The sequence below is a fragment of the Diabrotica undecimpunctata genome, chromosome 4 (assembly GCF_040954645.1).
Source record: "Diabrotica undecimpunctata isolate CICGRU chromosome 4, icDiaUnde3, whole genome shotgun sequence".
Taxonomy (NCBI): Eukaryota; Metazoa; Arthropoda; class Insecta; order Coleoptera; family Chrysomelidae; genus Diabrotica; species Diabrotica undecimpunctata.
In genome coordinates this window covers 47,392,774-47,419,375 of record NC_092806.1, presented here as the reverse complement: position 1 = coordinate 47,419,375, position 26,602 = coordinate 47,392,774, and the positions used below count along the sequence as shown (strand labels likewise).

The 26,602-nt window shown below is 33.5% G+C and overlaps 1 protein-coding gene across 1 annotated transcript in view; it reads left to right on the top strand.

Moving 5' to 3' along the window:
• The window catches only part of LOC140438227 (venom carboxylesterase-6-like), a 73,308-nt gene that overhangs the window by 13,690 nt on the left and 33,016 nt on the right, over positions 1-26,602 (top strand). Inside the window, exons 3-6 of the mRNA XM_072527929.1 lie at positions 3,223-3,360; positions 7,872-8,022; positions 16,451-16,636; positions 20,801-21,000. Of these exons, the coding sequence (XP_072384030.1) occupies positions 3,223-3,360; positions 7,872-8,022; positions 16,451-16,636; positions 20,801-21,000 (675 nt within the window). The remainder of the gene's footprint in view (positions 1-3,222; positions 3,361-7,871; positions 8,023-16,450; positions 16,637-20,800; positions 21,001-26,602) is intronic.

Below are 26,602 nucleotides of genomic sequence, written 5' to 3'. Positions count from 1 at the left end.
TTAACTCTACTGTACTATTTACATTTTAAACTAAAATTGTACTGTTCAAAACGTTATTTTTAACAAAAATGTCTGATCCAAAATTACCATCATCATATCGACCTATATCGTTAATGTCTTGTCTGACCAAAACTTTTGAACGCATGATTAAGTTTTGCCTAGAATATTTTATTGAAAGCAATTCTCTCAATACAGATGCACAAATATGCTTATCTGATAACAAATACATGTTATGCCTATTTGTTGACCTAAAAGGTGCATATAATGTGGTTGATTTAAGTATATTAAGAACAAAATTGTGTAGAATGGGTATCAGCAAACAGGTATCAAATAACTTAATAAATTTTTTTCTAAACAGAAAGATTTATATTTGTGACCACAAAAATATACTCAGCGGACCAAGAACAGTATATAACGGTTTGCCTCGAGGATCAATATTGAGTCCACTTTTATTTAATTTATACACAGCAGAGCTGCATAGTTTGATGGATGACACTATAAAAGTTATTCAGTACGCGGATGATATTTGTTTCTATACTATCCATAGTTTATATAAACGATGTATTACAGATGTAGAGTATATTTTTTGCTGCATGCGTGATTGGTTACATACTATGGGTTTTAGTTTTTCACAGCAAAAGACAGCGATTATGTGTCTTACTAGGCACAAACTTAAAACACCTGATTTGATTACCATAGGTGATTTTACTATACCCATAGTGAAATAATATAAATATCTTGGCATCTATATTGATAATTAACTCCTATAGACCAGCCACATAAAACACGTAAAGCAAAAATGTGAGAAAGGGCTCAACATTCTGCTTGTAGTTTCGAAATATAAATGGGGTGCAGATGTTAAAATATCCCTTACTTTTTATAAGTCATCCGCTCAATAATGGATTATGGATGTACTATTTATGTCTCAACTAGCAAATCAAACTTATTAATCTTAGACAGAATTCAATATAGGGCAATTAAAATAAGTCTAGGAATTATGATGTCGTCACCTAATTGTGCAGTTCTCGCTTAAGCACAAGAACCGCCTTTGTGCCTTTGAAGAGAATATTTAGCTAATAAACAGCTAATAAAGTATAGGACGTTTGCTACATTTATGGTCAAAAAAATATCAAATATAGTGGTCCAGAATCTTACAAATAAATATTGGAGAATTAAAACGTCTCCCCCGCTTGCTGATGCTTTTATTGACACTGAGAGACATAAAAAACTAATACATAGTCAAAAAATATCCTGTTTACAAAATTAATTTTCTAGCCTTAATATTTAAACCAACCATTATAATTCCAAACTATCTAGATAATATATTTCTATCAAAATTAATTTTCAAATCTATACTCTGTAATTTAGGAGAGAATAAAATCATCATCTATACGGATGGATCAAAAAAATGATTTAAAACAGGCTGTGCATTTTTAGTTTCTAATATTAACCATGTTGAGCAATATCAAGTCCCACATTATTTATAGATTTTTAGTGCAGAAGCTATAGCTATTAGGAAAGCTTTAGATTGGTGCGGGATGAATTTACCTTTATCTGTGGTAATTGTAACAGACTCTCTCTCAGTTTTGCACGCCATTGAAAGCCCTCCTTTTAAGCATTATAACAACAATATTCTTCTATCTATAAAAAATAGTATGTATAAACTGCAGGAGTATGGTGTATGAGTTACCTTAGTTTGGGTTAGAGGTCATTCAGGGATAACTAGGAATGAAGCAGTTGATCTCGCAGCTAAAAAAGCCCTTGACTCGGAATTGAGAGTAAACATGTGCAACTCGTCAGATCTTATTAATATATATAAGGCTGATGTTAGGGTTAGATGGGAAGCTCAGTACAGTAAATTTTCAACTACATCAGAGAACCTTTATTTTAAACTTCAACCGGTTTTACCGACGAACATTCCTCACATCAATTCGTGGGATTATAATAGATATAAGTCATCAATTATATTACGTTTAAAACTTAATTATGGTCGCTTTCCAGCACATTTGTTTAGGTTTGTTATCTTAGATTCTCCGTGTTGTCCTCACTGTCCAGAAAAACCTTAGCCCATATAAATTACATTTTCTTAGAGTGTCAAAAATATACTGCACATACAGATATGCTGTACCAAGAACTGAAAAAGTTTGTAAGTCTACCAACTAACATCCCTACTTTATTAGCACAACAAGAGAAAGAAATATAAAACATATTAATCAAGTTTGTTTTAGAAGCAAAAATAGATATTTAGCTCATATATGGTTAAATATATATATGTATTTACAAACATTATGTAATTAGAATCCAAACCTCTGTTTTACCCCATTTTTTAATACCTCCTGCCCGTGACCTAGTCTAGTTTATCTTAATAAAAATGTCTTGATGAGTCCCTAGACAAGAAACGAGTGGCCACGTTTTTTATACTTATCCTATCCTTAATAATAATTAAAAAATACAATTATGAAAACATTATGTTTCCCAGTGTAGAACAGTTGTATCCAGAAAATAATTTTATCCTCTAACAAGATAATTGTCCTGTTCACACTGCAAATATAATAAACTAGTGGCTCCAGAATAATAACATCGAATCCTTACCATGGCCCAGCTACAGTCCAGATTTAAACCCAATCGAGAATGTGTAGGGGGTTATTATAAAACAGTTGTATCGGCGTAATTTTTTGGAACAGGTTTGGAACGAACTCTCTGAAGAAGACAATATCATAGTTCCTTTCATATCATAGTTTCCTGTTCCCTCCATTTTTTATTAATAAAAAAACTATGGTTCTGCTTATGTTAAAATGTTTGCTGCCTCTGATAGTGCCCAGTTATATTTTAATTTGGTTATAATTCTTGCTTTGATATATTGTTGAGTTAAGTCGTTTGTTTTATTTCTTAATAATAATAAAAAATAATAACAACAGCCCTATTTTATGTAAAAACTATCATTTATATAGTCTTTATAAAATGCAGGAATTTAAAATAATATCAAAATTTAGACCTTAATAATTATTACAATTTATGAATTAACATTATGCAATCAATTTTTTATTGTTTGTTTGTTAATTTTATTATTTGGCTGTCATAAATATAATATAATTAATGTCACACCTATCAAGCATAATGCTCAAAATAATTAAATCTTACTAAGGGCCGTTCAAATTTTTTAGGAACCAGCTGTAGAGCAAGCAAAAGCAGATTTTATTTACATGAAATTATTTCTTTTAGCTTCCAAAAGATCCTGATAATTGGACTGGAATATTAGAAACTACAGACAATACTCAAGTTTGTGCTCAAGTATCTTCTCCTATACCTAGTGTTGTAGGTACAGAAGATTGCTTATATCTTAACGTATATACACCAAAAGTAAGTACCTATCCGTATATTACAGAATGATTTTGTGAACTAGGAAACATACAGTAAAATAATCATAGTAACACATCAGTGACTGCTAATAGAATGTCAAACAAGAATTATAAAACACACTTGCAATCTTACTCCACACCCGCGTACATTTTTCTAGACAGGCAAAGATCCCTACTGGAAGAACTCCTCTGTGCGCCAATGTATTGTTGCCATTGCTAGGAGGCATGTACTTTATATGGGATGCTAGTAATATTAGTGATACAGAAATTAAAATACTTAAAAATTCTCAACAAAGATTTTTAAAATTAATCTGATAGTAGTCAAATGAAGTCCAATAATATAATAGAGGATAGTAAACTATTAAGAGTGGCACAAAAGTAGGCCTGATATCTTTTTTTAGAATTATAAGGTCATCAAAGGGGAAGCGAAAGTAACTGTAACAAAACCTGAAGCCGAACCATACAAACATCTACACAATCAAATTGGTAATAGGGAAATTAGAAGAAACATATATTATGTTAAAGCTTGGGGTATGGAAAGGAAAATATTTTAGTCAGAAATGATTTAGTCAGTTTGGAAGTTAAAAAAACAGAATAGCAAAAAAGGTAAAGTACAATAAAGTCAATGAGTACAATAACAATAGAGGATACCAGAAAAAATGGGTATATTTGCAGAAATCTTCGTGTGGTACCAATTAATGACAAGTGACAGAGCATAAATTAAGATGTTCTGGGCAAGTTTAACGTCGGAATGATATTCGTGGTAGACTATATATTGTCAAACTAAATATTAAGCAGGTAAATATTAAGACTAAAATATCGTCGAAAACGATTTGTTATGACACCATTCATTCGTCATTATTAAAATATTGTTATTGATATTACCTAAACTTACAAAGGAAACCTGTAGTGGATAATACAAGATATTTAGCAAACCAGCAAATATAAATCGAGAAAAAGAGATAATGAACCAAAGGATAGAATTGTAATAAAAACTATGTTTTAAATAAAAAAACTTACATAGAAATAAGAACTTCTTATGTATATTGGCATATTTTTTATTCAAAAATAATTTAAAAAAAACTATCCAAAAGAATTACAAATCTTCAAAACGTTTTCGGTCCAGTCGGACCATCATCATCATCATTCTGGCTTTACAACCCTGTGTGGGTCCTAGGCTCCTGAAGCGTTTCTCTCCAGTCGTCCCTATCCATCGCCTTTCTCCGCTATGCACGTATTTCCATATTTCTCATGTCTTCATCGATGTAATCAAGGAACCTTGTTCTGGGTCGTCCTCTTCTTCTCTGACCAATAGGTCTATTAAATAGCGTTTTTCTAGCTGGGCCATTTTGTTCCATCCGCATTACATGCCTTATCCACCTCAGACGTCCTATCTTAATATGTTTTAAGATATCAGATTCCTGGTATGTTCTATAAAGTTCAAAGTTGTATCGTCTTCTTCATATTCCATTGTCATTTACTGCTTTATAAATTTGCCTTAGTACTTTTCTTTCGAAACATCCTAACATGTTTTCATTATTTTTTGTTAGATTCCAGGTCTCTAAACCATATGTTAGGACTGGGCGTAATATTGTTTTGCAGAGTTTTATTTTTGTAGTTCTCGATATAATTGTGGATTTAAGAAGATTAAGCCCAAAATAGCATCTGTTGGCCGTGCAAATTCTGCGGTTTATCTTGCGCTAGTATTATTTTCAGTGTTAAGGAGCGCTCCAAGGTATACAAATTCGTTCACTGCATCGATGACGCCGTTTTCTATAACAAGTGATCGTAGTATTTGTGGTTGCGTGTTTATTTTCATTTACTTCGTTTTGTTGGTGTGTATTGTTAAACCCATTTTTGTAGCCGATTCTTTTAATGCTACATACGTCTCACGTACATCGTTTTCCCTTCTCTCAACAATATTGATATCATGAGCATAGGAGAGACTTTGCACTGATTTATTATATATTGAACCAGTGATTGTAATTTGTGACATACGTATTACTTTTTCTAGAGCTAGATTGAACAGCATATAGGAGAGAGGGTCTCCCTGGCGAAGCCCGTTATTTGTTTTAAAAGGTTTAGACCGTTCCCCCTGAATTCGTACTCTACATTCAACTTTTTCAAGAGTTAGTTTTGTTAAATTTACCAAATGATTTGGTAATCCTAGCTCTTTCATTGCTTTGAACATTTCTCTTCTATTCACAAAGTCGTAGGCTGCTTTGTTGTCTCTAAATATGTGATGAGTATCAATGCCATATTCACGTGTTTTCTCCAAAACAGGAAAAGGGTTGTTTCAGGGTTGCAATCTGATGAATTGTCTATTTACCATCTTTGAAACCAGCCTGGTATTTTTCTACTATCCGTTCTCTGTATGGTGCAAAGTATTTCAATATTACAATCATTGGGGAAAGATTTCTGTGTCTACATTTCTTTTATACGCTGCTGTAATGCCGTTATGGTATCATGGTTACCTTCTTTATATAGTTCAGCTGGGAGGTTATCTATTTCGGGTGATTTGTTTCTGGCTAGTTTTTTAACTGCATCTTTACCTTTAAGAATTATTCCTCTTTCCTCTCGTCTGTTCCCCTTATCTTATCTTTTTCGTGTTTCCAGGTTTTCTTCCTCTTCATCTGTATTGATTACCTGGTTAAAGTATTCCCATTACCATACCCATCTATTCAATACATCTTACCTTGTTGTTAATAGATCGCCATTCTGACTTCTGCAGTCTTGTAGTTGCCTTGAATTCTTTTCTGTATCCTCTTTTTTCTTTGTGTCTGGTAATTCTCTACAGTTATTTTAGTTCGTCGGGTAAGCATCTTTATGTAGGCTTGTAGTGTGCGTGGTGATGTTTTTCGAGTATCGTTCTGCAATTGTCGCATCTCTCATTTTTTGCACATTGCATTTTTTTGTAGTCATTTTATTTGTTTTACTGGTGTTTGAAATTCTAACGCTCAATGTTGAGATCACTAGAAAATGATCTGCAGTTTATTACGTCAGTTCCATGCCTTGAATATATTAAGATGTGATCAATCTGACTCGTTGTTCTTCCATCGGGAGAGGTTCAGGTCACCTTGTGTATGTTTTTGTGTTCAAAATAGGTGCCAACGATTATCATATTAAGTGCTGCTGCTAATTTTATCAGTCGTAATCCATTATCGCTACTGTTATTGTATAGGCTATGCTTTTGCTGTCGTGGGCATGAAAACTCGCTCTCGTCCTATTCTTGCATTTATGTCAATTCGATCCAGCGTTTTTACCTTGTTTAGGCTGTCGCCTGTTCAAGGAAGGGGTACTCCTTTTTTGCGAAGTAATGGGGGTGTGGTAAACGTGATGATGAATGCTTGTGGAGATGTAGTGAATTGCTAAAAGGCTGGAGTTCAGAAGGTGGCTTGTGTGATGTGGACGATATGTTATGATGAAGCGCACAAGTAGAATTATTGGTGGGGAAGGCCAAACAAGTCGAAGGAGGTACTTTAGGGGTTACCAGCCATACTGAGAACGGCTCTTAATCAGCGTTTTTGGAATGCAGTTGTTAGCTGCGATATTTGATGAAGTATGATTATGATGAAATAGCACATTATTTGACTGTAGGCTTTAAAGTCAATAATAAGGCGTTTTATTCTTCGGTTTACAATAAATCCCACCTCATCTATGTGTTGGCTTTCATTGCAGCTATAATGTATGGAATGAGTTCTCTTGTCCAGAGTGCCAGTTCTCGTCCGCCTCATTTCCTGTAGTGCTAAAACATCTACTTATATGTGTTAATTATGTCTAATAAAGATGTGAGTGCTCCAGTTTGGTACAGGGTTTAGGTATTTCATGTTCCTTATCTCATTTCCATCTTTCGTTTGCAGAGTCGTCATCGTGAGTGAGTTCCGTCCAATTAATATTTCCTGAGGTTTCGTAACATATGTTTCTTACAGGAAAAGGTTGTCAGCCTCTAGCTTAACCCCCAACCTGGAGGGTCAGGGACTCTTCTGTTAGGGTTACCATACCTTAGTCTGTTTTGGTTCGCGGTTGGTATTTTCATTTCTCAACTACCCACCGGTCCTACGACCGCTTAGGGCGTTCCCCTATCCACCACCTGGGGGCGAGTCCGATGGGAGACAGACAACTCCTTACTGACATTCGGACCACTATCAGTGAAAAAACCAGAAAGTATATTTTTACTTTAAAATGACAAAAAATATAAGGTAAAATTAAAAAAAACTAATTTAAAAATGACTCCAAAAGGATTTCAAATATTTATCTTGTTTTTTGTTATTTTAAAGTAAAAATATACTTTCAGGTTTTTTGGATGATGATGGTCCGACTAGACCAAAAACATTTTAAAGATTTGTAATCCTTTTGGATGAATTTTTAAATTATTTTTTAATAAAACATATAACGTTATACACAAGAAGTTCTTACTTCCATGTAAGTTTTTATAAACTATGGTATACAGCCAACCATTGAGATTTTCACATTTTACTTTGTTTAAACTATTACTAATTAATTTTGTTTTAGAATTACAAACATTTCAACCAATCTTTACCAGTATTTGCTTTCATTCATGGAGGTGCTTTTCAATCCCGCTCAAAAAGTGTTTGGTTGCCAGATTATTTTATTATGAACGACATCATACTTGTAACTTTTAATTATAGGTTAGGTGTCTTGGGTAGGTTTTCTGTCTTTTATTATGAATAATACATTATTTAAAAGTGATAATTTAAAATTTATGCAACTTAAACAAACAGAGTTTGTTGAATGAAAAAATATATCTAATCATGACCAGTTCTCACACGATCCTATTATTTTATTTTTTCGTGTTTTATCTGCAGCAAATATAATTGATCTGCATCCACTTTGCGTAAGTAGTCGTACTCGGTTAAGTCTAGAATAGCATCTTCTGGAAAGTGCTAGTTTTCACCGAACACCAGCCTGTCCAGACTCAATACCTTAAAACCAGTGTCCAAGTGTGCTAAAAACATTATGTTATTTTATGATCATAACGTGTAACGATAATATTTTGCCTACCATAGGGTAAGATTATAGGGGTAGAAAATTGGGGTCAGAAACTATGGGGGCGAAGATAGGACAAGCAAAACAATCGTTACGTATGCGAACGGCACTCAGGGGGTTGCTGGAGAGCTGGGGTCGTGGGTTAGTAAAAGTCGGATTGGGGCAGCTACAAAAAAAATGAAAGGGTACTTACATAAATCTCCTGGGAAAAATGAAATAAGATATGGCAGACAAAATTACCTCTAGCTATTTTAATTTGGACGCCGCTTCGAAGAAAACTTCCTGCTGGAAAAAGAAAGAAAATTTCTTCTTCCCTATTGTACAAAAAATATAAATAGTTGCAATAGTTTTGCAACTATATAAATAGTTGCAAAATACAGAATAAAAAAAAACTCACATGTGTCCGTTTACAAACTCCGTTTACAAAGAGGTTGGAGATACTACAAAAACATACAAATGTTACCGCACAGAGGATAACCTTTTTTTTAAACAAACAAAACAAATAAATATCGAAAAAAATAAAGCTAGCTGTCATATGTTAATATTAAATTAAAAAAAAAAACAATTAAAATGACAGCTAAGTTAAACCATAAAATTTAAAATTTATTATTTATTACAAAATCCCTTTAAATTTTAATGAAAGCAATTATTGTTTCAGCAAAAAAATGTCTGTCTTTACTTTAAAATTAATATACTGAATGTTACCTCATAATTCACTTTTTTTACACTTAACTTTGAAACTTGCTAGACATCTATGGGAAAGCTACTTGGACAAGTTCTCAACGGGAAAGAAGGAAGGCGATTTCTATAGCCTGGAATCCTGGACTGGAACGAGGTTGGGGCAAACAGACGACAAACGAAGCTGGTGGCACACCCTATGTACTGTTTTAAAATTGTACCATGTTCTGGTATACTACACAAATCTTCTAACTATTCAAGTGGTTACTCTTTTATAAATCTGCCATATTACAGAGAGTAGATTTCCACTTTTTACCGGTCTTGATTATTAACCCATTACACAAAATTACCGGCTATGTTCAACTCGAGCTGCCTTATACAACCTGCTTGCTTCGTTTCTCTTCTCAACCTAACTTGAATTCCCCTCTTGACCTAAATCTAATACTAGTGTGGGCGACCCTTCATACGTCCATAACATAAATTTCTTGTTTTTAAAACAGGCCTCAACTATGTTACAAAGCGACCCTCAAACAAACTACTTCCCAATATGAAGAAATAACACGTATTATATTGATTTTTCTACCTCACAATGTATTCAGAGATTTGAGGGATTTGAATGTAAACAAATCGTTGTTCAGCGACAAAAAAATCTTGAAATATTATAGTTAGAAATAACATGTACGAAATGGGGAATTTTAACTTCGTTGCAAACAAACGAACAGGGTAGTCTTTAGAAATTTTTAACATATTAATATTTCGTAGTTAAAAGAAAAATTTAAAACGCTACAAACGTAATTTGTATCATCATCATCATCATCTTGGTGCTAATGCTCTAAGAGGGCCTCGACCTTCTCAAGCTTTCTACGCCATTCTGTTCTGTCCTTTGCTTGCATTTTCCAGTTGCGACTCCAATCTTCTTGGCATCTTGTGTTACTCCGTCCATCCAGGTTAGCTTTGGTCTACCCCGTCTTCTCATTCCCACTATAGTGGTAATATTTTTACTACCAAACGTATGTAGATATTCTGCAGTTCAAAGTTATAACTACGCCTCCATATTTCGTTATAGCGTCCATGTCTCTGATCCATATGTGAGAACGGGGACTATCAGCGTTCTATACAGCCTTATACGAGTTTTTTGAGACATCCGTGTGTTAGCTAAGTACTTTGATAGACCATGATAACACCTGTTTGCAATTATTATTCACCTTTTTATTTCCTCAGATGTGTTATTATTGGGGTTAACCGATGTCCCTAGATATATGAACTCTTTGACTGCTTCGAAGTTTTGGTCATTGATGATTAAATCTGCGTCAACATTTCCAGCTCTTGTGTTTGTGTTAGTCGCCATGAATTTGGTTTTATTTTAATTTGTATGTAACCCCATTCGTTCTGTTGCTGCTACTAGCTTGGTTGGGATTTCCGCAGTTCTCGCCCTGGTTTTTGTTATAATGTCCACGTCGTCTGCATATGCTAGAATTTGGACTGATCTATTAAATATTGTTCCCTTGCTATCTAAATTAGCGTCTTGTACAATTTTTTCTAAGGTGACATTAAAAAGCTGATACGCTAATGCATCTCCCTGCCTTAACCCCCTATGTATTTTACATGGGGTTGACAAGTTGTTTTGAATTTTTACTGCTGATACCATCTTTGCCATAGTCCCTTTTATCAAACATATGAGTTTTTTTGGTATTCCTAACTCATTCATAGCGTTGTAAAGACTTGGTCTTAAGACACTGTCATATGCCGCTTTAAAATCGACAAAAATATGATACATATATATGTCAAAGTCTTGCGCTTTTTCGAGAATCTGTCGTAGTGTAAAGATCTGGTTAATGGTTGAACGTCCATGCCTGAATCCTGCATGATATTCTCCTAGAAACGTTTCGGTATAAGGCTTCAATCTCTCGTGCAAAATGTTTGACAATATCTTGTATGCTGTACGTAATTTGTATAAGGATAGTAAAATTTAACATTTAACAAAGTACTTAGCCTCGTTCGAAAAAGAAGACAGAACCAGTTCGTAAATATTTGGCTATATCTAGTTTCCCTACAACCTTCTTAAGATCCTTGTAAAAGAAACACGTGATTTTATTGCTTGTTACAAAAATAACCGCTACGAGGAACTAAGGCTTTTTTTAATAGTCCATACTATAATTCATCAATGACTTAATCCATTCTACAAACCATAAAATAACTCCCAATATAATTCTCAAAATTATGCGTATAACATAGTTTAAAAAAATATGATCGATCGGTCTGTGGTCTATAAATTAGGTTCACTTCAAGAGACGAAACAAGACAAAACGAACCAAAATTAACTACTTCTATTCAAAACATTGACCAAAACTACAGCGACCTTGATCCAGCCAAAAAAATTGTTCTTTTAATGAAACTTAAATCAGGTCTTATGGCTCGGCAACTCAATATACATTGTATAGACATTTTTAATGTAACAGTATTTAGAACTAAATCCGAACTATGCTTCCGGTATCGTTACAATTATTTCAGTTTCTTCTGTTAGCCTTGCAGGTATCACCATTTCTGCTATTTTGCTTATAGCTAGTAATAACGTGCCGTTTTTTTCTGGCTTTTCTATCATTATGACAGTAGCTTATTTTTATATGTCAGGAAAATATCTTAATCTGATTAAAATGTTGATTATGTGCGTTATGTGCACTACTGCGTTCGCTGGCAGATCCTTCAGCACTCTGTGATTACATATATTCCTGCTTTTTTTCGTTTGTAAATTTTATCTGGTGTCAAGTATCTTGACTTTTTCTGGGGAAGTATGTGTGATATATATGTTTCCCCCCTATTTTCTTAAAATTTTATATCTCCTTTTGACTTTTATGAATTATGTAATCGTCGGAATGGTAATTATTTTAACGTCCCCTTTTTAGGTATTTTTTATTACCTACGTAATTACCTTCTTCTTCTTTGTAGACAATTTTAATTTCTCCGTGTAGTTGTTTGATCGCTTTTTTGTCTTGGCTTAAAACTTTTGATAGTTTTTGTTGTTCTTCTTCTTCTTCCTCTTTATAAGCAATTCTGCTTGTTCATTGGCAGATTAATACCTCTATGGAAGGTTGTCACTCCATGTTTTGCGCGGTCGTCCGATACTTCTTTTGCCGAATGGTGACTTATCTTTTGCTATTTTGACGACACGGGTCTCCTTTATTCTGCTTATGTGGTTATTGCATTCTTTTTTTTTCTATTTTGTGTTTATTAATTTGTACACTGTACGTTATGTTTTCTTCTAATATCTTCACTTCTCTTTCGATCTATCTGCTTATTTCCTATAATTCTACTCGGTACTCTAATCTCTGCAGTTTTCAGAAGCCTTTGCGTTGTGGTTGTGTCAGGTCTTGTTTCTGAGGCATATGTCATTATTGGTCTTACACTGGCTTTATAAATTCTTGAATTCATCTAAGTGTTAATGTGCATGTTTAGCCATATTGTGGTATTAAGGCATCCTGCCAGTCTATTTACTTTGTGTACTTGATCTCTCAGTTCTTTCTCCAGGTCTCCATAGCTAGACAGTGTAATTCCCAGATTTCTTTCATTACTTGTTTATTACTGATGCCATCAACTTGATAGTTTTTAGGATGCAGATTTGTTTAGATTATCTGCTGGATATAGTTGTCGTAGTTAACGTTAATGTGGTATTATAATTGTTTCTTGAGTTCCCTGTTAAGTTCGTTCACAATTCTTTTGTATTCTTAGCTTCGCGTACTGTTGGCTTTTTTTCCTGTTTTTCTTTGTTATTAGTTATTTCAGTTTATTGCTTATTTCTTTTAGTTGTTGGTTTTTCTTCTTCTTTATTACTTGCATTGCCTGCCAGTATTTTATATCTATTTTTTTTTCAGTTTTAGTATACTTTCTTTCAGTTCTTTTTTGGTTGGTTGTTGATATTGCTGTGACGATTTCGGTCACAATTCTTTTATATTTTGACCAACTTGTCCTTTTCCTTTTGTACGTTTACAATTAGTTTGTTGCTATTTCTCCTAGAGTCAATATTATTGGGTTGTTGTTTCATTTACTCTCATTTACTGATTGCATTTCCTGTTAGTGGCCCACGTTTTGTAGAATTGCGATATCGAGATATGTAAGGAGTCTGTCTCCTTTATTGATTTATAGATCTTCCATTTAGATCTCCTGTAATAATGATTGTGGGCATTTCTGTGTCTAGTATGATAATTTGGTCTTCATTAAATATTGAATCTTGCGGTCTAACATATAAGTTAATGCAATTTTCAGCATATAGTTTACCGTGTATATACTCACTGTGATAGCTTCTATACTGACTAGTCTACCTCGTATAGGAATTACTTGATGTCGATTCTTTCCTTACCAGGCTTGCTGTGCCTTCTACGTTATCTCTATAGACATTTATGTAGACATTGTTGTCTGGAAATTTGGTTCATATTTACTACCAGTCATAGTCTTGAAATTAGCTGTTTCATTTTTTTAATTTGTTTCGACTTTTGGCTCGCCTGGGTTTTTGTAGCTTGAGCGTTACTGACATTTTTTATAGTTGGTTGACTGTCTAAGTTTCTGCTCCTAGTTTGTTGCTGGGTAGAGTTCTTCTTTTTGGGTGTTTTTGAGTCGCCTCTCTAGTCGGCTGTATAGCTTCCTTCTTAATTTGCACATTTTTGATCTATGTTTCTGTATTTCTTGCATTTAGCGATAAAGTGTTTTACGCCGCATTTAAGACATTTTAATGATCCACACTGGCAAGCCTTGGACCAGTGGTAATAGAACTAGTAGTTGTAGTACTGTATTGGTTCTTTTTCCCTTCTTATTTCTTCTACTTTACATATATATTTTCATGTAGCAAGAATAGTGGTAAAATCTTCTGATACTCTTCCTGTGAAATCATGTTAGAGACTTTGATTATTTTTCATTCAATTCACTTATATTTTTGATGTCTATCTTATTCTTTAATTACTGCCTTTTTAGTATTCTTTTCGTCAACTGGGTAAGCAAACCATTTGATTTTATTTATTTTGTTATATTTTTATAACACTTTTTTCATATTGCGATATATTTCTGTTACCGGTTTAGATTACTATAGATTTGCCAGTCTTGGCAAATTTATTACTGGATCCAATTTCTCTTAGCTGCTTTTAAAAAGTAGCGGTTTAGCGGATTTTTAAAGTATTTTCTTGGCATTTGCCAACTGTTTTGGCATTATTTTCATGTTTGTTGTTATATTTGCTTCTTCCTGCTTCTTTTTTTAGCATTCCATAAGTATGTATTCTTTTTCTTTTCTATTTTAAACAATTAGTGTCTGATTTGTACTAATTATTTTTGTTTTCCGGTGAATTGATTTTCGAGGGTTTGTTCGCTTAAGCTATTTTCGTCAGTTTTTTTTTGTCTTCCTTCTTGCTGGACTGTCTATCCAACCTTGTACAGGACTACCTTTTTTGCCTCTGTTTCCTCTTTTTTTCGTTGCTGTTGTTTGGTTTTCCTTCGTATATTTTTCTTATTTTTTACCTGAGTTTTTCCAATGACTCAAATATTTTTAGCCTTTTTTTGTTCATTTCATTTATTTTTTTTTTCTCTAATTTGCCCATTTGTGTTTTATTTTTGGTCACAATTTTTTGATTTTTAGTCTGCTTTCTTTTTACATCTGATGAATTTTACCCATTAAGATTATTTTCAGCTTACATTTTCATGGTTTCTTCGACCAATGTGTCCGTTGATCAAATTTACTCTCTGCTTGATTCCATTTATATGTTTTCTTTACGAATTTTAATTAATTTGTCGTTATTGAGGCTATTTTAGACTTTGAACCAACCAACCTCCAATTTGATACTTCCTCGATACTTATGCACTAAAGTGTTTTTCACCATGTCGCGTTGCTTTACTTCTTCTTCTTCTCGTAGCACTACAACCCAGGGTAGGTTTTGGCTGACTGTACAACTTGTTTCTATCTTAAACGGTCGTCCATAATAGTTGGGTCAGTGGGTAGCCCCATTGTTCTTAGATCTGACCATATATTGTCTTTCCATCACATTCGCGGACGTCCTAAGGGCCTTCTTCGTATGGGGGCTTCCTCCCATATTAACTTGGCAAAGTGGTTATTAGGGAGTCTATGGACATGACCAGCCCATCTTAGACGTTGGGATTTAATCTCTTGGACTATCTGCTTGACCTCAGCATTTGTTCTCATTCGGTATTTCTGATGTTTATGTTAGGCTCTTAGATAATAGTATTGTGGAGGCTGTACATACATCTGTCTGCTGCCAGAATTCTTCCTTTAATCTTTTCCGCGGTATCGTTATCTGCAGTAATTGTTGCTACGCGATATTTAAAACTCTCCACTCTTTCAAAGTTATATGGGTCTATTGTAACATTTTGCCCTATTCTATCTCGTCCCTTTTGTCTGTTGATGCACATGTATTTGGTTTTATCTTCGTTTACCCTTAAACCAGTTTTCTTTGCCTCTACCCCCAATTTATTAAAGGTCTGCTTCACATTGGTGACTGTGTTTCCCAGAATGTCAATGTCATCTACGTATGCTAGTAGTAATTTTGGTCCATTTACTGTCAGAATTCTGTTTTAAGTTGTGCTGCTCTTACTACTTTCTTTAGGATGATATTAAAGAGGAGAGGTGACAGCGCATCTCCTTGTTTCAGGCCACTGCTTATTTCGAAAGATTCTGAGAGTTTGTTACCTATCCGTACTCTAGATCTACAGCTATTCACACATAACTTAACAAGCTGGATAAGTTTTTTGGAACTGAAAGTTCTGCCATTGTATTTCACATCTGATCCCTTTTAATGCTGTCGTACGCTTTATTACTCGAGTTTAAAAATCGCATCGATTTATAAGCCCTGGTCATCCAAACCGTTCAACCGTCTGCTTAGAACTTCACTAATCATTGATTCAAAATAGCTAAAAAAGAATCATCTGTTTAAGATTATGTGATTACTAGTTACCTTTTATGTTTGTATTCGGTTTTTACTATATTTTTTCCTTGCGTTTGGCAAAATACAAATTAAACATATCGAAACTTCAAAATAAATGTATATTTAACTAGAATTGTAATTTATTTTCATCAAAGATTAAATTTGGTTAACGAAATTGCCGGTAGGTAAATATTTGTAAAAATATAAAATGAAGAGAACCATGTTTGATACTTTGTTTTATAGATATACGAGTCTACTTAAGCCTCTTTTGTGTCTTTTTTTAACTTTAATAAAACTTAATTTGTTTGAACCTCTTCTTATTTTTAAATATTTATTTTAATACCAAGATGATTTAAAATAAATATTAGAGTATTGCTATTATTACAAAATTGTCAAGTTTACAAAGAAAGTGGTTATATCCATGTGTTGTCTATTGAACAATATATAAATGTAAATTGTAAATAATAACTGCATTATTGGGTATTTTAGGCTTTTTGTCAACAGAAGATGGAGTAATTCCTGGTAATTTGGGTTTAAAAGATCAACGGTTTGCTTTAAGATGGGTGTCAAAAAATATTGAGAAATTTGGAGGAGCTCCTGACAAAGTAATATTGGGTGGTCAAAGCGCTGGTTCGGTTTCTGTTAGTTATCAATTATTGGATCCAAAGAATGAAGGTAGGTTATATATTTGTAGTTTATATAATATTTTGTAATACCTAAATCATTCATTAGTTGTCCTTATAATCCACATATGCTGTTCCTTTTTTTAAGTTGCGGTTTAACAACTACGTAACGTTTTCATATATAATCGACAATCATCTAACTGATTATATATTGTAAGTAATGTAGCTAAACATATTTAGGTTTCTTATATACTGGAGCAACCTTAGCGATGTGTTAAAATTTAAAGTGATAAAAAACAAGGATTTAATGTTAGTCATAAAAAAATTCATAACGATAGCAGTAAAAAATATCACGAAATTTATATATATATATATATATATATATATATATATATATATATATATATAAACCTTAAGCTAAGATTTATACCATTAGCAAAATTATTATTAAACTCAACAGGCGTCCAGCTTAAACCGCGTCGATTATCACTTCGCCGAGCTTTCAACATCGTCTCTGATGTCTTCTTCAGAGTTTCCGAGACCCCAGACACTACTACAATGATCAATAATTAATACATTAATGCTGCTGGGAAAAGCAGACGGTTCATTTATACCGTCGATAGTCTTGTTTGGTTTGGGTGGAGGTTGACGTGGGGATTAGTGTGGGAGTTGGCGCAGCGATTGGCGCGGGGGTTATCGCAGTCATTTCTGTATGCAAGATTTTGATAGGAGGGTGGATCAAACGATATTTTCTTGATGATAGGTCTCCAAATCAAAGGTTATTGGATACCGTTATCTCTTTTAATAAGACAATTTGACCTTTTTCTCAATTTTTATGGCTTCTCGGGTAATTTTTAGTTTATAGAAGCGGATGGGGCCATGGGTCCGGAGTTTTCAAAATCAATTTTGTGACCTGTGTGAAGAGGGTGTTGACCTACAGCTGAAATTGAATCGGTATTGCGAACAGAAATAGAATATTTATAAACACTATTTAGTATTCTACGATTTGATTGGCCTATATAAGATATTCAGTTAAAATAAGAATTGAAAACCAGCAATCTGATACCTTCAAAACCAGCAGAGGTGTACGACAAGGGTGCATACTATCTCCAGACCTGTTCAATTTATATGGAGAATACATAATGAGGAACGCATGATGGAGAGGCGGCATCTCCATTGCAGGAAAAAAGATCTCAAACTTAAGATTCGCAGACGATACAACACTGATAGCAACATCTGAAGAGGAGATGTCGAGACTGATAAAGAGAGTAGAAACCGAAAGCAACAAGTGTGGGCTCAAGATTAATAATCAGAAAACAAAAATCATGATTGTGGACCACGCGAATATCCTCCAAACAACGGGCGCCCTAAATCAATTCGAGAAAGTAGACGAGTTCACGTATCTAGGATCTTCCTTAAGCAATGCAGCCTCCTCCCATACGGAAATTCGCAGAAGAATAGGGATGGCCAAGAACGCGATGAGTCGACTGTCAAAAATATGGAAGGACCGCTCTTTATCCAAAAAACTCAAAATGAGACTGGTACGGACACTCATTTTTTCAATCTTCAGTTACGGTGCCGAAACATGGACAATAAAATCAGAGGATAGGAAAAGGATTGACGCATTCGAAATGTGGTGCTGGAGACAAATGCTACGCGTCTCGTGGACGGAGCACAGATCCAATCAGTCGATTCTCGAAGAGCTAAACATTCAGACCAGACTCTCCTCTCAGTGTCTTGCAAAATGTTTTAAAGTTTTTTGGCCACATTGCGAGAAAAGACAATGACAACTTAGAAAGACTAATTGTGTGCGGAAACGTAGGAGGACGTAGAGGCAGAGGACGCTCACCTATCCGATGGTCAGATCAAGTACAGAAAGCCACTGGAGAGACGTTTTCCACGTCCATGAGAGCAGCCCAAAATCGCAAGAGATGGAGAGAATTGACAGCCCGCATTGTAGGAAATCACGATCCTCAGCAATGAGGAAACGACAAGAGAGAGAGAGATAAGATATTGGGCAGTCTGCACAAGGAATTTCATAAACTTCGTGTTGTTTATTTGGAATGTTGTCTTAGATTGATCGAACAAGAGATCAAAGTTTTTGTTGGGGGGTAAATATTGTCCTTATTCCTCTTGATTTAAGAATTTTGTCAATTTTTACAGTGATACCTTTGATGTAAGGAAGAAGAGCTTTCGTATGATAAGGGTCTTATCGTCTTATGACGTCGTATAAGTCTTTGGATTGAGATTGAGGGGGAAATTCATGTCTGTGGATGCTCCTATTGATGTGATTTTCGCGGTTACCGTTTTAGATGAGGGCTTGTTTTAAACTAGAGAGCTCAACGGATCTACTTGCATCATCAGAAAAGCGTATTGATCTAAAGACAAGGGTATTAATGACTGAATTAATTTATCAAGGTGACTGATGAGAGAGCAAGTAATGATTGATGTGGGTGAATTTTCGATAAACAGAATAATGAAAACCTTTAGATTGGTTTTTCTTTATGATAACGTCGAGAACGGTATGTGTAAATCAGTTTTTACCACCAGCGTGAACTGTATACTAGGATGTATACCGTTCTGATGGATTTAAAAAGACACCAAAGCATCGTTATTGTGGGACCAAATGACGAATGTATCGTCAACATATCGTAGCCAACATGTGGGTTTGAGCATTGATGTGGAAAGTGCTCTTGTCTTGAAGTCTTTCATAAATTTCAATCTTCCATGGGAAGATGAAATAAGTGGTTTTTCTGGATGCTGAATTTAGTTTTCAGAATGTTTAGAGTTTCGTCCATAGGGTTGCTTGTAAAAAATGAAACGATATTAAAACTTACTAAAATATCTGACAGTAAGATGGGGTATTGTTTAAGAAGTTCGATAAAATAAAAACAATTGTTGACGAAGAAGGAAGCATTTTCGGCTAAATGTTGTAGAGTTTTGGCCAAGTACTTGGCAAATGGTTTTGTAGGGCAGTTGTATGTACTGCCAATGACACGTAGAGTAATATCTGCTTTATGAAGTTTGGGTAGGCTATATATTCAAGGTGTTCTAGAAAACTTTTCACGAAGAAATTTTAGAAATTGTTTTATATCAACAGAAAGAAAGGTTTTATTGATAATGGCTTTTGTTCTTTTTCCTAGGTAAGTTGGCTTATTAAGAATTGGTCTGTGGTCTGGAGTATTAACGAGATTTGAGAGTTTATTGATGTAAGAGCAAGTGGTTGGAATACCGGTGGGATTTTCTTTATCAGCGGGAAAATGACTAGACTTAAATTTCACTGAAGTGCTTTTTTTTCTTATTGAAAAATGTTGAGTTTCTAAGGACCCTAACGATGTCTTGTCGAGTTATGTCAACATCTTCGGAACGTATACTGGGGATAGCTTCTTCAGTTCGACAGATAATTGTCTTAATTGAAATGTGACTTGGGGAAACAAACAAAAATTCAAGTCAAGTCAAGTCAAATTTATTGATCACATGCGACATTATACAAAGTACATGTATGAGACAAGTCAATGTTACAGACATACATCTTAAAATTATATAAATTAATAAACACGATAAAACATACTTAAAAGTTATTTTTAGAATATGGCTCTAGCTCACAAATGTATTGATGTACACACCTCTGAAAGTTTGGCTGATGTAAATTCATTCGTATATTTATTGGTAATTTGTTAAAGAAACTTATGGCTGCATAATGTGTGCTACCTTCCAACAAAACAGAACGATGGTGTGGAAGCATAAAGTGATTGTCTCTGAATCTTGTTGAATAAACATGGTTAAATTGAAATTTATTAAATTCATAAATTTTGCTATGTAAATACATTATACACGAATATATATATATATATATATATATATATATATATATATATATATATATATATATATATGTATATATATATATATATATATATGTATATATATATATATATATATATACTTGAAACAGTTAATCATAGAAATATTTTATTAATAATTCTCTAATTTCTGATAATTTAATAATAGCAAGCTTTATTTTATTGTATAATTGACGAAATAAATTTGGTGTAAGTAGAGATTTAAAGCAAATTCATTATAAAATTATTTGCGAATTACCGTGATTTTGATTTAAACCTTTAGTGGTATTATTAATAATCAAATTCACTCTAATATAATCCCAATTATGCTTTTAAATCCAGTAGATTATTTCCGCAAATTTATTATGTTTTAGGATTATTTAGAGGAGTAATAATGATGAGTGGATCGGCATTATGTCATCATGAGCTTCAACCGACACCCCAAAAGGTGGCTTATAGGCTAGGAAAAGTTATAAATTCATCATTTACAGGTAAATCTGAAGAACTGTTGTCCATTTTGCAAGAAACGCCAATTGAACATCTGCTTTTGAAAGCTAATTCATTGTTAGTTAAGGTAAGCCTTTTCAATAAGTTTGTAACAAACTATCCAACGTAACAAATTATCATTAATTTTTCAGAAGAGATGAAAGTTGTTTTACGAAATTATAAGTTAAATTGTCCAACTATACAATATATCTTTTTCGTATCTCTGCTACGAACGTTGTTCCTCTCCATAATACACATACACACATTGACATCCCCATGTTTATGGTACTCCATCACCCCCATATGTTTATATTATTACTTATACATAACATTCCATGGGTTTCAAACAAACATGGAAAACAAACTAGGTTTCCGTCTTCGATTTTTGTCTAACGTGGACCATGAGGCATTTCTCTCGCTATGTTTTTTTGCCTATTGATTTCTATTTAATACGTTGTATTTAATACGTGTATTATATTTCCCATCCTTATAAGGTTGGAGTGTGTTATGTTGGGTGACGGTTTGTATGGGTCTTCTATTTTGTATCCTTCTTAGACAGTTCTCCTTTCAGAAGGATGCTGTCTCCGTTTTATTGACCCGTTTCTTAGAAGTCGACTGTTTCTATGTTCTGAAATAAAGGATAAATTAGTCTGACTCCCATTTCTACTGATATCTCTTTCGGGGTATCCCCTTCTGTAGGATCCTTTTCATGAATTTCATCATTATGATTGGTTAAAGTATATTGTGATAAATATAGCTTTTTAAGGTACGATTGCGATGGCAGACAGCAACTGCAGACGGCATAAAACAGTTGAGGTTGCGTATTACATAAAAAATATGGATTACGAAATGCTGCAAGTTTTATTCCAAGAAGAAGATGATGACGATTTGTTAATATATTATTGCTTGAGGAAAAATCTTGCAAAGTTATTATACTAAACTAGACCGAAAGAGAGTACTTATGAAAAATTAATCAAAAGGTTTTATTCACTTTTTTGGCGATGTTCTTCCAAACATTTTATTTGAGATGAAAATTTTTATCATTCGCATTTTTGCAGTAAAATAAACAGGGATATTTAGACACTAGATCAATAAAATAATCCCTTTATTCGTTTGTAAATACTTCCATATCGTCCAAGTTCAAGACGGCACTATTGGTAGTACTGTGTTTGTTCAAGTGTGTTGCTTACCGTCAGGCGGTACAGTGATATTCTATTGGGCAGCAGTTGCAGTCAGAGGTCGAATTAAGTCTCATAAAAATTAATACTGCAAAATAATGACGTCTGCCGTAGCGGCAACTGCAACTGACGTCTGCAGTTGCTGCCTGGCGTCTTCAGTTATTGTCGGAATCGTACCTTTAGATTGCACTTTGTTGCAGTATCTTTAGTTTTTCAGATGTGGGCCTTCGCAGTTGGTACTTTTCACTAGTTGGTCACTCTAAGAAATGTGCATTGTGCTGTTTTGTGGTTTTTGCCACATTTTACATATTTTGTAAGAGTGTGGTGTTTGCTGATTGTGAATTGGAACGACTAAAAATTAGAACACTGCATAGATTTTGTCGATTTATTTAAGTTTTTGACTGTCAGTTGTTATTGTATAAGTTTTTTCACTTTTTTTTGCTTCTTTCTTTCCTCTTCGCACTTGAAATTTGTGGATTAAGGTTAATATTATTGTTTTAAAGTTATTTTTTTGTGGTTTATTCATGCAATTTACTAGTTTAATTGGGAAGAAGCCAAACTTTTACTTGAAAATGTGTTTGCGTTTTGATTTTGACTTTGATCGTTCTCAAAATTGTTAGTGGTGTCTTCTGTATCTTTTCTGGGGATATGTTTGGCGTTAGTCCTTTTATGACTGGCTTGTGTTGCTAACGGCATTTATCTTCACTTTCACTTTTGCCCATTTTGTCACTTTTTCTTTGGTTTTGATGTTGTTCGGATTAATCGTGTCGGTTGTTTTCTGAATGAATTTTTGGTTCCTTATTTCCAACCATTCTCGAACAATTCTACTCGTATACACCTGAAAATTGTCACGTTGGAAGATGAAGTTGTTATTGGGGAATCTCTACATCATTGATGTCAACATTATGTTCTTAATAATATGTTTGTAATAAAATCCTGTTAATTTTTTTTCTATATAAAAACAAACATCTGGGCCCTCAGCACCTATTGATCTCCATTCGTTGACCGAGAATACTTTACTATTTCTTAAACGATGAGTGTATCGTTCATCAAACCTATGATTTTTTGTCCTATAAACTCTTATTTGACCATTGCTATATGATTGAAACACTTTATTATCGGAGAATACAACGTTAGACCAAAAGCTGTCTTTGCAATTTATAAATTCATTAGAAAATGCAAATCGTCTTTTGATTTTCTCTATTTATTCTACTTTGATTTTCAAACAAAAAAAAGTTTTCTTGCGGATGCACAATTTACCAGTTTACTTGCTTTAATTATTCTAGGTGCAATGCGAGTGCTGCCCGGAAACGCTGTCTCTTCGCTAGCTTTTCGAGCTGTAGGTAAAAAGAGCTTCTCTCAGATAATCTACCAACACCTCATCTTCTTGTTTTGTCGAGATCTTCTGCCTTCTTTAATCACCAGACGTGCTTTAGAGTGGAAATGATCCCATCTTTGTTTGATTTTTCAGTTGCACATATAGCTCGCGTTCAAATCTGCAGCAACTAGATAGTGATCAACCATCTTCGAGTTTGGCAATTGTTCTTGTTTTTTGCGTGTTATTCAAATGCATTGTAGGAATTTTGGACTCGTTTAATAGCTCTTTATTTTATTTTTCATTACGCGCCAAATTTTTGACAAGCACTTTGACATTTAGCAAATCCGTACGATACTGCGATTTTATAGTATTACAATGTAAAAATGAAGGTCTGAACTAATGACGACAGTTGTAGATCATCTGCATATGCAGTGGTTTGTACCAATTTGGTATTTATTTGGGCATTAGTTTTTCTGATGTTTTTCTGTCTCACTCTCCCGATAATGTCTAATAGAGAGTCAGTTCTTCATCTACTCTTACTTAAGGCTTTTGAACACTGCAACACCTGAGGCTGATACGTTTGTTAGGTATAACTAGGTTTCAAGTATTGTTTGCTAGCATTTTGTTCCTTCCCACCCTATTAAAAGCTTGTTTAAAGCTTGATATGTACATATTATATAGTTCTGCGTCGTTTTAAAAATCTTTTACTTGTTTTGAAATGTTTGAAATGAAATTGTTGTTAGCATTATTAAGTTGTCTGTGATGGCTTTATTTGGTCTTAATCCATTTGGATAATCACGTATTATATTCTCTTAATATTCTTATAATCGATCATAGATATCAAAACAAAATGGATGACTTACGAAAGTCTTGAATTAATGGAGCAGAGTAGACAAGAGAGAAACAACAGAAAGGAATAAACGAAAAACATAAATAATAAAATAAAAGATAAAGAAGGTAAAAGAAAAGTAGATGAAGAATCATCAATGAAGATAGAATACAAACACGACATATTTAATATGTTTAAAAAAAGCAGAGAAATAACTTAGCCTCTATCAGAAGAAAACTCCTTATATAAATATAGACTATAATTATAACAATAGACTAAATGATAATAAATAAAGAAAAGAATCGGACAACTTGGTGTGGGTATAACTGAACAATTTTATGACGTAAGACCAGATCAAAAGACAGTAGATGAAGACGAAGGACCAGAAATACTAAAGGTAGAAGTACTGCATGCTATAAAGTTAACAAAAAATTTCACTGAACTGGTTTCCAAAAGTTTCCAAAAAAAAATAACGCCTGAAACACTGTAGTAACTATAAGCTTATAAGTCTTATAAGTCACACTTTGAAGGTATTACTATGTATCATCCACAGAAAAGTAAAAGAAATAAGTGTGAAAAAGATCAAGATGAAATTTAGTTTCAGAGATTTATTGGGAACTAGAAAAACACTTTTTGCACTGAATGTTTTGCTATAGAAATGTCGAGATCAATGTAAAGATGGCTTTGCTGTTTTTTTGGATTATGAAACAAATTTTATAGATTACATAGTAACGAGTTAATTAAAATATTAAGAGAAATATAAATTAATAGCCTCGATATGAGGATCATTGACAAATTTTATGGGCGTTTAACAGCGACCATTCGTATTAATGAGAAGTCGACAGAACAGTGTAAGATTCTAAAGGAAATCAGACAGGGTTGTGTACTGTCTCCACTCTTGTTTAATTTAATATGAATTTACATTTAAATATAATCTTTAAACGGGCTTTGCGCAACTGGGAATATGGTGTAAAAATTAATGGAAAACTGAATAATAGCACCAGATAAGCAGATAACGTTATACTAAGCGATATACCTTATCAAAATACATACCTGATTATAAATAGACGGACAACAAATACAAAGGTTTCAAATTTTAAATATCTACGTTGTTTTATTATCTAACAATTAAATCCATATAAAAAGATAAAATGTAGAATTGAGGTGGTTCGTGCAACTTTTTTTAAAAATGAAGTCACGCTTTTGTAACTATTACTTGAAACTTGATTTTCGGAAATGCATTATTAAATATTATACAGTATGTCCGTAAAGTATGGAATAAATTCGATATTTCCTAAATAAAAAGCCTTTTTAAAAAAAAAGCTAAAACACGTCGATTTTTAAATGTAATGTTCTACATTTAACAATAAAATTTCATTATACAAGGTGATGCACATTACAGTGATGACGTCATCGGCTCTTTTTTTAAATGTAACACCCTGTATTTTAGGACATTTTTAGATCGATAAAAATGATCTGATTTCAAAAAAGTATAATACTGGGGTCTAATGGATATAATTTGAAGGATATGCGCTTAGAAAATAAATTATTTATTATCAATTGTAAAAAAGTAACCTACTTCTAGTTTTTGGTAAACTGTGATTATTTTTAGTAACGTTCAATAACAATTAAGTAGTACAATAATTGTATTAATTCGTGAATGTTCTGTATTATTGCTTAAAATTAATTTTAAGTAGAAATTAACTTGAGTGTAAAGCAAAGAATTGAAATACTCATGATGATTGGGTATGGAGACAAATCGCGAACTCAGATGGAAGTGGGTAATTTATTTAATGATAAATATCCAGAAATACCCATCACTCAGTCAACAGTAAGATTGAAAAAAAAAAATTTGAGAAACTGGTACGGTTGAAAATGCACGCAAATCGGGTCGTCCCTCTGTAAATTATGTTACAACATTAGATGTTCTACTTGCTTTTGAAAAAGATGCGCACACTTCTGTTCGTAAGGTAAGTAGTGATCTCGATATTTGCAAAACAACGGTACACAAAGTACGTAAAAGTTAGTAAAGTAAGTAAAATGCACAGTTGTACAGGAATTAAACGAGGATGGTACAGATAAAACAATACAATTTTGCTAAATAATGATGGATAACAGCCACGGAAACCCACGGAAAACTACTGGGCAAAAGAAAACTCAACTGGATGCAGGAACATCATACGCAATACCCGCAAAAGGAAACGTATGGGCTGGCATTGTAAGAAATAAAATCATTGGACCCTACTATTTCGAAGGTAATTTAAACGGGCCAGCATACCTTCAGTTTTTAAGTGGGTATCTCGTACCTACTTTAGTTAATTTATTCCCCAGTACAATTAATCTTGGAGGTTTTGATAACAGATAA